The 11,954-nt window shown below is 44.2% G+C and overlaps 2 protein-coding genes and 2 pseudogenes across 10 annotated transcripts; 2 read left to right on the top strand and 2 right to left on the bottom strand.

The window, feature by feature from the left end:
• Positions 1 to 266: 266 nt before the first annotated feature.
• On the bottom strand, positions 267 to 9,057 carry LOC125523234 (hydroxyphenylpyruvate reductase pseudogene; annotated as a pseudogene). Of its 8 annotated transcripts, none has more exons than XR_007290146.2 (4): positions 8,550 to 9,057; positions 7,607 to 7,673; positions 2,142 to 2,177; positions 267 to 827 (listed from the first exon to the last, which is right to left on the bottom strand). The product of XR_007290146.2 is annotated as a hydroxyphenylpyruvate reductase pseudogene, transcript variant X2 (transcript). The 8 variants fall into 8 exon arrangements; XR_015612283.1 differs by having other exon boundaries at positions 267 to 736; XR_007290145.2 differs by having other exon boundaries at positions 8,569 to 9,053.
• Positions 1,508 to 3,844, top strand: LOC147962387 (uncharacterized; annotated as a pseudogene).
• LOC147962386 (uncharacterized) lies at positions 5,705 to 7,600 on the top strand. Its single transcript, XM_087537857.1, has one exon. The coding sequence runs from the start codon at positions 5,712 to 5,714 to the stop codon at positions 7,440 to 7,442; it is 1,731 nt and encodes a 576-aa protein (XP_087393983.1). The 5' UTR covers positions 5,705 to 5,711; the 3' UTR covers positions 7,443 to 7,600.
• Positions 9,058 to 10,023: 966 nt separating the features above from the next.
• LOC125522426 (thiosulfate sulfurtransferase 16, chloroplastic) lies at positions 10,024 to 11,722 on the bottom strand. The gene is made up of 7 exons (XM_048687491.2): positions 11,634 to 11,722; positions 11,488 to 11,556; positions 11,273 to 11,398; positions 11,057 to 11,130; positions 10,545 to 10,615; positions 10,394 to 10,447; positions 10,024 to 10,307 (listed from the first exon to the last, which is right to left on the bottom strand). Exons 1-7 carry the CDS (start codon positions 11,720 to 11,722, stop codon positions 10,233 to 10,235), a joined length of 558 nt encoding a protein of 185 aa, XP_048543448.1. The 3' UTR covers positions 10,024 to 10,232.
• Between the last annotated feature and the right edge of the window lie 232 nt (positions 11,723 to 11,954).

The raw sequence follows: 11,954 nt of genomic DNA, 5'->3' as shown, positions 1-11,954 counted from the left end.
CCTTTGTTTTGAAGATATGTTAGTGTCTGCCATTAGAGTATAGCACTGAATGAGAGGGGGCTGTCCCGCAAAAAAAGGAAAAAAGAATGAGAGGGCGTTGAGATTCTTTTTTAATCTCCAGATGTTTGTTTTCTCCATTAGCGGCTAGATAAGCGCCTAGCATTGTGGATGCTCTAAGATGGCTTCAAACATCATGCAGTATCGTGAACAAACGCATGGCAAGTGTGTTTATTCTAATGGGGTTAATTTCTTCTCTACTACTAATAAAAGAGCAAACATTATCTTCTCTTCACGCACCCCATTAAACGTACACAGACCTATTACCACCCTACGATTAGGCCCACTAAAATCAATCTAATGGTCAACCTTAACCTCATCTGTTGATTGGGGTGCACTTAATAATTTACACACGGACGGACTGTTCCACCGCAGAGGAAATCACCTCCACATCCCTCCCAATCATCAATCACACGCAGGGAAACAAATAACTTCCCATCGCTACACCATACCATGCTGGGAGGGAACACCTGGAATCACGCATCATCAGGAAGGAAACAATTATCCCATCGCTGCATCATAGCACCGTCGCCCCGACCTCGCCGCCCTACAGATCCCCTCGCCCTGGGCCAACATCGTCTGCTTCCGGAACGACGCCCTCGCCGCCCTGCACCGCACCGTACCGTGGGCAGCCGTTCCTCCGTCGTCGCCTCCTCGCTATCGGCAAGTCCCTGAAGGCCTAAGGTGAGCAGAATTTATGATACAGTCAATCTACTAACCGCACCATCCTGCGTGACATCAATGAAAACCAAAAATCTTGAGCCTGTATCCTGCATAAACATACAAGCATGTTTATTCATAATAATATTGTGTGTACGTGAATGCTATTTGCCACTAATATGCTTTAATTCAACCCTCTTGGCAGATTGTACTAATACGCGGCGGTATGTCATCTCCCAATCGCGCGGGGGCACGCATCCCCTTTTAGGATATAACCAACTCCCACTCCGTGGGTAATTAACTGCCTACTAAATGCTACAGTTTTTCTTGAATGATGAACACTGTTACTGCTTATGCGCTAATTTTCTGTTTGTATTTATACAGACCCCAAGGAATTGAAGAGGCAGCGGGACAGAGAATACTATGCACGAAATAAAGATGCCATTCTCAAACGGCGTCGTGATGCACGCCAAAATAACGGGACTCCAAAAGCGCTGCCTAATGACCAGCAAAGTGTGCCACATACACCCCTGGCCATGACCCAAAGTAAAAATAACCTTGTACTGTTGGTTTATGTTCTGTTGTTCAGGTAACATTTTGAGACTCTGAATTATAACTATAATGTATCATAGATGTAGATCATATGGAGCAAAAGAGGCAACTGGAAAGGGAACGGTATTCATAAAATAGGGATGACATATTAAAAAGACAACGTCAAGCCTACAGTCAGAAAAAATTGTCTCAGGCTTCTACAGGGACCGGTGCCCAGAAAGATGAAACACAAACACCGATGTCCACATCCATTGGTAATGACGATCAACGCATTACATACACCCCTAACTGTTGAAGCTAATTAGCTTTTTGCATCTATGTAGACCCTAAAGAGTTAAGGAGGCAAAGGGACAGGGAGCGGTATGCACAGAACAGGGATGAAATATTAAGAAGAAAACGCCAATCCCGTGAACAGTCAAAGACATCTATTGCCACCGTTAACAATGTTGACAATGTGTCACGCACACCAGCTACAGGACAATCGGGTGTCAGCCAGCTACAAGCAATATCATTTGCAGGTTGTGTGCTACCATCAAATAGTCATTTCCTTTTATTATCTCGCATATTATTCAGAGATACTCCCTCCGTCCCAACATAAGTGTCTCAACTTATGTACAACTTTGCACTAAAGTTAGTATAAAGTTGAGACACGTATTTTAGGACGGATGGAGTATATTAATATATGCACTGATGTGGTGACACCAAATTTCTTGCAGGCTTATCAAACATGCCAACTTCATCCCAATCACATGAAGGGATCCCTCCTCACGAGGACAATATTTTAGGAAACATTGATGAATCCAATTGGTTGCATAGGAATGATGCATATCAGATGGTAGAAATTGCAGGGAGACTGAGAGCTGTTGTTGTACCTCTTGGTCACGAAACGGAAACAATTTCCAATGTCACTGCAGATATTGCACCAGGTATATCATTAGGCATTTGTACAGTGTAAGGAACAATATTACTATAATCACGCATCAATATTACTTATAGTGCAAGCGTGTTTACCGTAATCTGGGTTCTCTTTCATTTTTAATGTATAGAGCCTCTTAATGCCTCCAATCAACCTCAAAAGTCCATGGCTAATGATAGGCGAGGAGTAGAACCAACAACAGAGACTGCTCAAAACACTCAAAATCTGCAAGGTAGTTTTGCCGACCCTACGTCTACTAGAACACCTATATTGTTATGTTGTATTGATCTTATGATTTTACATAGTGGGCAACGACCAGACAGCTGACCCATATGGAATATTTGAGCCTCCTGTTCAACAAACCAATTTTCAAGGTACATTATATATACTGTCGTTCCCATTTGAATGTCTTCATCCATATATTTGAGGAATTTATATTTGACCAACATATTGCGTACTAGATTACATGGAGTCACTGCAGAATGGAGAAGCCACATACCATGATCCTGATGAAGAAGCTATAATATTTATGGATCAGGGTATGTCCATTATGTATTTTCCAACTTAGCACCCTCAAGTGCACACTTTAGTTGTATTGAGTGATAATTTAATACCTACTGTCCTTCTGTGCTAGATGTTGCTTTCGAGTCATACCAGCTTGGACGCCAGAATGCACAAGCAGGACCCGTAGCAGATATTGATGAATTCATATACCGAAACCTACCTACAAAGCACCATGTCCTAAAAAAGGCTGCAGACTGCCTTCACTGTGGGGCTTTGCGGTTTCCATTCGAGGGGCCAGCATTTTGTTGCAGAAAAGGAAAAGTCGGTATATTTACTCCAGAGGTTCCAGAAGAGTTGAAACGGTTGTTTACATGTCAAGCTGATGAGGATGCTAAATATTTCAGAGAGCATATACGATATTTCAACTCGCACTTCTCATTCACAAGTTTAGGAGTCACCCTTGATCGCTGAGTCAGCAATGCGGCAGGAACTGGAGTATATACTTTTCGTGCGTGTGGCGGGTTGTACCACGCTCTTGATGATCTGGTGCCGGCTGATAATGGCCCTCGACATTTCCAACTCTATATTTATGATACAGATGAAAACTTGGTTCACAGGGCTAACAGATCTCCAGACCTTAAGATAGATCTCATACGGAAGATTCTGTGAATACTACAGCCTAACCCTTATGCGCAAGTTTTCAAGAGCCTTGGGTCTGTTCCAAATCTAGATGAGTATAGGATCTCACTAAACACGGATATCAAGCTGGATCAACGAAGGTACAATGCCCCAACGGCTTCTCAGGTGGCAGCGATATGGGTTGAAGGGAGTGACCCACAAAATTGCTTTGACAGGAGTGTTGTCATGCATGGAAAAAAAGGAGAACGGCCCCTCTATATTAGAGCATACTATGGGTGCTATGACCCGTTGTCTTATCCCCTATTCTTCCCGCGTGGGGAGATTGGTTGGAATCGTTGGATGCCATATGTTGGTCCCCCCGATGACAGGACCCATCATTCATCGGATAATACTACACCACAAGGAAACCAAGACATTGATATACATACAGGTATGTGTTCATTAACAAGGGTTAGGCTTGCTATTATTAATGTAAACTTATGTTTTCATCTATCTATCAGAGGAAAACTTGATTAGAGAAAGCGAACAAGTTGGGAATTTTGTAGCACATGAAGACCATGCCACTGATTTACCTGCAGGTATCGGTCATCATTTCTTATTCTTCAATTCTTATTGTGTCAATCATTATGAGTCCAGCCAGCACACTGATATTTATGTTGTCAATTTGTAGAGGACAACGATGATAACCCAGATGAGGATTTTGGTGACAATGAGGTGAATGCAACACAATCCAGGAAATTTGTTAGTGCAAGGGAGTACTACTGCTTCAAGCTGCAGGTCAGGAAGAAACTTTTAAACATCATCTTGTTCGGGGGGCGCCTTTTCCAACAGTGGGCTGTTGACATGTATATCAAGATTGAGTGTATGAGGCTTGACTGGTACTCGAAGCCAGAAAATCAGAAGGTTATACGCGCCGACCTCTACCAGGTAACGTGTTTGTGTTTATTCTAACACATTATAATGCAACGACAATATACATGTTCCATGTTTTTCTGTAACGTTGGTTACTACTACAGGGTCTTGTTGATACCGTTGTTGCTGGTGAGTCACGCGGTGATCGGATTGGCAAAAGAATCGTGCTTCCACGTACATTTCCTGGTGGTGATCGCGACATGCAGCGGAGATTCCTGGATGCAATGGCAATTGTCCAGCGGTGGGGCAAACCAGATTATTTTATTACGATGACTTGCAATCCCTATTGGGTGGAGATAACAGAGGAACTGATGCCTGGACAACTGCCACAGGACCGTCCAGACCTGGTGGCAAGAGTATACAGAGCTAAACAATGACATATGATGGACTTACTGACTAAGGGTAAGCATTTCGGAGAAGTAGCAGCTTATGTACATGTCACGGAGTTTCAGAAACGAGGCCTCCCTCATGAGCATATACTTCTAATCATGAAAGCAAAAAGCAAGTTAGCGACCCCAGATGACTATGATCGGGTGATATCTGCAGAGATACCTGACAAAGAGAAACACCCCGTTCTACATGATCTGGTCGTCAAAAACATGCTACACGGACCTTGTGGTGAGCTCAAAAAAAGTTGTCCTTGCATGATTGAGGGACAGTGTCGATTTCATTATCCGCGAGATTTTTGCGATGCCACACAGCAAGGGAAAGACTCATATCCCATATATAGAAGGAGGGACGACGGGCAGAGGGTTCGGATCAGAGGAGCTGATTTGGACAATAGATGGGTAGTCCCTTACAACCCTTATCTACTTATGACATACAACTGCCACATTAATGTCGAAGCATGCTCGAGCATTAAGGCAGTCAAGTACTTGTTCAAGTACATCTATAAAGGGCATGATCGAACATCATTTGCATTCGAGCAGGATATCATCAATGAAGATGGAATCATCAATGAAATCCGACAGTATAGGGATGCACGCTATGTATCTCCTCCAGAAGCTATTTATAGGATTTTCGGTTTTAAAATGTTTGGTGTCAGTCCATCTGTGCTACAGCTCCAGCTTCATTTGCCAAACATGCATACGGTTGCATTTAAAGCGTGTGAAAATCTGGAAGATGTTGTCGCTCGGCCATCTTCTTCCAAGTCCATGCTTACCGAGTACTTACGGATGAACCAGAAGTTTCCAGAAGCACGGAAATGGCTGTACAGAGAGTTTCCAGAACATTATAGATGGATAGCTGGAAATAAGAGTTGGCAGAATAGAAAAAGTAAGAGATTGGAAGACTTGTGTATGCACACCCTGCTGAAGGAGAGAGGTACTACTTGCGTGTGCTCCTAAGTCATGTCCGAGGTGCCACTTCATTTGATGATTTAAAAACAGTAAATGGCAAGCCATGCAGTTCCTTCAGGGAGGCATGCGAGCACTTAGGCCTCATTGAGCACGATAAGACTCTTGATGATTGCATGACGGAGGCAGCCACATTTCAAATGCCTTGTGCCCTAAGACGGTTGTTTGCGACTATACTGGTATTCTGTGAGGCAACAGAAATCCGACAGATGTGGGACAAACATCTAGCATCAATGTCTGAGGATTACCGTCGTAATCAATCCGATGAGGCAACACTTGAGCATATGGTCCTTAGAGATATCAAGGATATGTTACAATCCATGGGAAAGGATATTAGAAACTATGGACTTCCGGATCTGGTTGAGACCAATGGTTCTTATGACTCTCAGTACAAAGAAGTAACAGAGGAGAGGCAAGTCACAGTGGACAAAGAACATCTAGATCTATTTAACGGTTTGAACAATGAGCAGTTGGCTGGTTTTAATGACATAATGGATCATGTGATGAACCAAAAAAGCCAGATATTCTTTGTTGATGGTCCAGGAGGCACTGGGAAGACATACTTGTACAAGGCCTTGCTTGCAAAGGTGCGTTCCATGGGCCAAATAGCAATCGCAACTGCTACATCAGGTATAGCGGCATCGATAATGCCAGGAGGAAGGACTGCGCACTCCAGGTTCAAAATTCCAATTAAGCTCACTGACAACAGCATGTGTAGTTTTACAAAGCAGAGTGGTACAGCAGAGTTGCTTAAACAGGCGTCCTTGATAATTTGGGACGAAGTCGCTATGACAAAACGTCAAGCGGTTGAGACGCTTGATAGATCGCTCCAGGATATAATGGAGTGTCCTTTGCCATTTGGGGGAAAGGTTGTCGTCTTTGGTGGGGATTTTCGGCAAGTCCTTCCTGTTGTCACACGTGGGACAAGAGCACAGATCACGGATGCTACACTCCTGAGATCCTATTTGTGGGAGAAGACCCGCAAGATACACCTCACGCGCAATATGCGGGCACAGGCTGATCCTTGGTTCTCTGAATACCTCCTAAGGATCGGTAATGGAACAGAAGAGACAATAGGCGACGACTATGTGCGTCTCCCTGACGACATTGTGATTGGCTATGCCGATGATGAAAAAGCTATTAACAAGCTCATCGAAGATGTCTTTCCATCGCTGCATGCTAATGCTAGATCAAGAGAGTACATGAGCGCACATGCAATTCTATCGACCAAGAACGATCATGTGGATGACCTCAACGACAAGATGATCTCTAGGTTTCCAGGCGAAGAAAAGTTATACCATAGCTTTGACTCAATCGAGGATGACTTGCAGAATAATTACACAATTGATTTTCTGAACTCGATCACACCAAATGGTTTGCCACCACATGTTTTGAGATTAAAGGTTAACTGTCCAGTCATTCTGCTCCGGAACCTCGACCCTCATAACGGTCTATGCAACGGAACACGGCTTATGATTAGAGCCTTCCAGGATAATGCAATCGATGCGGAGATTGTTGGTGGTCAGCATGCTGGAAAGAGGGTGTTCATACCTAGGATCCCTATGTCGCCCTCAGAGGACAGCTCACTTCCCTTCAAACTTAAGAGAAAGCAGTTCCCCATCCGCCTGAGTTTTGCGATGACAATTAACAAGGCACAAGGTCAGACCATCCCAAACGTCGGTATTTACCTTCCCGAGCCTGTATTCTCACATGGTCAGCTATATGTTGCATTGTCGAGGGGAGTGTCAAGAGAGACGACACGGATTTTGGCCAAGCCAAACAAGGAGGTTGACAAATCCGGGAAAAGCACCAAGAACATTGTCTACAGAGATGTTTTAGAGAGATGAGGCAGGTGCGTTATTCCATTATTTTTTGGATGGTGTTGTATTTATGACTACTTTTAGATCTAACATTTCTTTTTCATTTGCAGGTTTTGATCAGACCGAACTATATAAGCATCAAAGAGGAAATGTCTCCGCAATTTATAATAAAAGTTTGCATATGCACGTACCAAATGAGAGTAGATGACATCATAGTTAAAGGTCTTCGTCACGAGACTACTCATGCATCATGTTAACCTACAATAGCAAAACATCACAAGTGAGCAGTTTGCTTAAATATAAGATGGCAGGAACAAAATCACTTTAATTGCTATGTGCGTGTTTATCTCTTGTTAGCATTCCAAATTTCTTATCTGGAGACATCACTGAAATCATGGAGACCGGCTTCATTCTTAACGTGAAATGTGTGGAGTTGTAAATTATACCATGGGAATTGTTTATCCATTATAATAAATCTGATTTTTAGCCCCTCAACTACTTTAGCATTTATTTCGCAAAAAAAAAACTACTTTAGCATTTTCTAACTTGAAGCAGAATGACATTTCAATCATTTGCTAGCCTCTTGTCTATGTTTAACAGTAAAGTAAGCATCAGATCTCTAATATGGTCTATATTCATAACACAAAGACCTGTTTAGATATAGCAAAAGATATCATTGCTGCTACTCATAGGAATATTACACTATCAGTTGATTTTATTAGCTGTATGTGCAGTTTTGATTGCAATACATGAACCTTATTTATCTGGCTCCGACTATTCCTCCCAGATGATAAATAAGGAAAGTACTGATGCAAGGATCAGAGTACTGGTGCTTTGGTTCTGAAGTTCTAATTGCCTGGGTGGTTCATAGTGCAAACACAGCAGACATAGTGGACAGATGAACTGTCTTCAGTATATGTAAGAAAACTAAGAATACACCATGAGATTCATGATTTCAATCCAAAAGGCCCAAATGCAAGCAATCGTCGATCATTTTTCATTTAAATTAAAGACACAAGGTATCGTGAAACGAATTGGGCAATTATAAAATGAGTATCACTAAATAATGCACTCAATCGTTGGATAGAAAAAAAAATATGAACGGAAGTCAAAGAGCAAGCATCTAAAACCAACCCGCGTGGTGAGTGTGTACCGTGTAGTCCCTCTTGGCCTTCCACAAGCCGGCGCGCACATAGCGGTCACCATGCGTGATCTTCCTTACCGCGGAGATGACGAGGCCGACGGCGTCGGTGAGCATGTCAGTGAGCATGGATCCCGCGCTCGCGGCACTTGGTGAGGTCGACGCGGTCGATCCCCACGGAGGACGCAATGTTCTCGAGGGACGGCAGCGCATCGATGAGCGCGGCGTCGGCGTTGTATCCGGCGTTGCCGACGACCGCACGGAGGAACTCGGCGCCCCCGTCTAGAGGGGAGTCCCAGAAGCGGAAGACGCGGTCCAGCTCCTGCTCCAGGTAGCCATTCATGGGGTGCAGCAGCAGCACGCCCCGGGACTCCATCGCCGTAATCGACGGGAGGACCATGGACGGCAGCGGTGGGAAGACAAATAGAAGATAGAAGAGATAAGGTCAGCTGAACTGAGAGGGAGGGAGAGTGGGCGGAGTGGGCGTGTCCAGATTTTTCCCCGATGGATAGCTCTTTTTTTCAGTTGGATCGATAGCGTTTCACTTTGATTAAAGGAATACAGTACATATTCTCAATAAAAAAAAGGAATACAGTACACAAATAAGCCGCTCAACAAAAAGTAATACACATACAACGTCCGGCGCTGTCCACTTTCTTATTCTTTTATTATTATTATTATTATTATTATTATTATTATTATTATTATTATATCAAAATAGCCTTTACGGTCATTTGGTTCATGTTATTAGAGTGGGACGTTGTCCAATTCGTTTTCTTAACTCACATGTCCTGTTTGACTATGTACCTGCTACTCCCTTCGTTCCGAATACATCTAAATACATTCATTTCTACGATGAGTAATTCGAAACGAAGAGAGTATCTTTTTGCATAGTCAGAAGATTTTAGAAAAAATGTTCACTCATGATTATTTTGATAGTTTTATAAACAGATTACTCCCTACTACGTGTATTAGTTTGAACGACAACTAATTTGAATCGGAGCGAGTATAAGATTCTTTCATATTTGTTTTTTGAAGTCGACTTCTTTTAATTTGTTAATCTTTTGGTCTTTGGATGTTAAATTTTATGATTCATGTGAGATTTTTTGTCCTGCATTTCTGAATAGGCATACTTTTCATTGTATGACGATACTTTATTATTTTATAATATACGTGCGTTGCACGTGCATGCTTACTAGTATGCATAGGTTGACAGGTTGTAGTGCACACGAGGGGGCTTGTGCTTTGCTTCTTCATTCTCATTTCACTCCCTCAAGGAACAGTGTTCTTTGCTTTTGGGAAGGGCCGTTGATGAACTGCATTCCTTGTCATGGTTCAAGTTGTATATTGTTAATTTCAGTTCAGATTCAGTGCCCACATTGTGTACTCTGTCACTGAGCTGTGAGTGCCATCATACCAATTGCAAGACAGATCAGAGCTTAATTTTTTTTATAGAAGGCGTCGAAAGGAATATTGAACAGGCTCATAATGTCTTGTTGTTCGAACATTTTGCACATATCGTATACATAAATGGCAAGCTACATTAATTTATTCAGTGCACTATTCATGGTGTCTTGAATCCGAGATCAAGACGACCATAGCGGTTACAACCTTGGAGCAGAGCAGCCTAAAGACAGATTATAATGTTCCTGAAACATTCAGAGAAGTCGACGACATCACTGGTTGATCGGCAGCTCGTTCTCCTTCCAAGCAGAAAACCCTCCGGCGATGTCGGTCACGCCAGTGAAACCCTGAAAAAGTTTGCATTGCACACATCACAGCGAGCAGTTTGTGAAACAGCAGCGATGATAAGATGGATTGCCATTGACATGCTTACAGCGGAGCAGAGTTCGGCTGCGGCCATGAGAGACCTCCTGCCACTTTGGCATCCCTGTCGTTAAGTTTTCAGAATATAAGGAGGATATGATGACCCGAATGAATGAATGGAAAAAAAAATGGAGCATGTTTCGGATCAGTGGAAGACGTACGATGATGATCTCGTCCTCCCTCCTGAATATCGCGGATACTTGCTTAAGAAAGCACGAGTTTTTCGCCATCCCTGCCAATGGGAATTTAAATTTGGTCAGAGAAGAGAAGGTAAACTTCATCCATAAGGACATGCCCAAGATCATCCATAACATTGGACAGTTGTTCATTCATTCATCGGCGTCCCCTAAAATGCTCCTCATCATGGTCCCAAGCAACAATAAACAATACCCAGTGACGGCGATTCGCGGCGCCAAGAGAAGACACCACAATTCACGTGCATTCACGTGTAGGTTCAGATTTACCTGCCCACTGACTGCAGCGCTGCCTACCCTGATTTGTCAGTGCGGATGTTCATATTCTGAAACCACTCTGGGCCAAAAATACAATACGTTTTCACATTGGACTAGATGATTAACTATAACTGATCTTGCTAACATTGGTTCCATATAGTATTTCTTTCTATGATCACAAGAGGGAGCTTCACTGGAGTGAAGTGGGCTTGATGAATTACCTGAGCCGGTGCTGTGCATGTAGGGGACGTTCACCGCTCCTGCTGGATGCCCGCCGCCGAACTCGCCCTCCGTTCTGCAGAGACAAGACATCAGCAAAACAGGTTTCCGATCGATGCAATACAATTTGCAGAGTCCAAAGTGCAAAGGCAGAGGCAGAGGATTAAGCAGGTGATTGTGTGGTTAAGTGGTTCGTCGTCGTGTGCTAAAATGTTTACCTGACATCAAGGTAGCGGTGGCCGGCCAGCTGCAGCTCGTAGGCGACGCGCACCGGCACCGACGGCGGCACGGCGGCCACCTCCGCACCCGCTTCCTTGGGGCCCAACGCCGCCCCCGTGCCGTATCTGGAGCGAGAAGAAGGAACAATCGTGTAAGTACACAGATAAAACCCTGTCATTCGACCGGTCCCACCCGATCGATCACCCTGACCGACCTGACGGAGCCGAGCATCCTCCCGGCGGCGCGCACCGGCCTCGCTCCCGCGGCGCCGTGCCGCCGCAGCCTGCAGGTCAGATTTGAGACAGAGCATGAAGCAGATCGGAGCCGAAAGGATCCAGGATCCGTTGTATAGACACTTACCTGCAGGTGGTGATGGCGAGGGGCGTGGGGTTGGCCAGGAGGCGCGCGGGGACGGAGACGCAGCGGGCGAGGAAGCAGGCCGACGCCATTTTATCTCTCGATCGTCTCGGTCGCGGCGTTCGTATGGATCGATGTGTTCTCCTCCTCCTTGTTCCTCTTCTTGTTCTTGGGGACTCCGGAGCCGGACTGGGCACAATAAGCGGAAGGAAGGAAGGAAGGCAGGAGGGTTTCCAAATGAAGTTATACTTGGGCGCCTATTTATTCGAGATTGGAGAAATCAATGGTACGTTTTGCCTGCTAGCTACTCCCTTCGTTTTAAAA

Source organism: Triticum urartu, chromosome 7A (assembly GCF_056163025.1).
Source record: "Triticum urartu cultivar PI428250 chromosome 7A, HENAU_Tu73, whole genome shotgun sequence".
Lineage (NCBI taxonomy): Eukaryota > Viridiplantae > Streptophyta > Magnoliopsida > Poales > Poaceae > Triticum > Triticum urartu.
This window is presented reverse-complemented; position numbering and strand designations above follow the sequence as displayed.

Excerpts from the sequence above, each read along its gene's own strand:
- LOC147962386 (XM_087537857.1), top strand. The coding sequence starts at position 5,712 with ATGACGGAGGCAGCCACATTTCAAATGCCTTGTGCCCTAAGACGGTTG.
- LOC125522426 (XM_048687491.2), bottom strand. The coding sequence starts at position 11,722 with ATGGCGTCGGCCTGCTTCCTCGCCCGCTGCGTCTCCGTCCCCGCGCGC. Across the intron at positions 10,616-11,056 it reads CATGCACAGCACCGGCTCAG|GGATGGCGAAAAACTCGTGC; the intron begins GTAATTCATCAA and ends TCCCATTGGCAG. Across the intron at positions 10,448-10,544 it reads GGGAGGACGAGATCATCATC|GGATGCCAAAGTGGCAGGAG; the intron begins GTACGTCTTCCA and ends ACTTAACGACAG.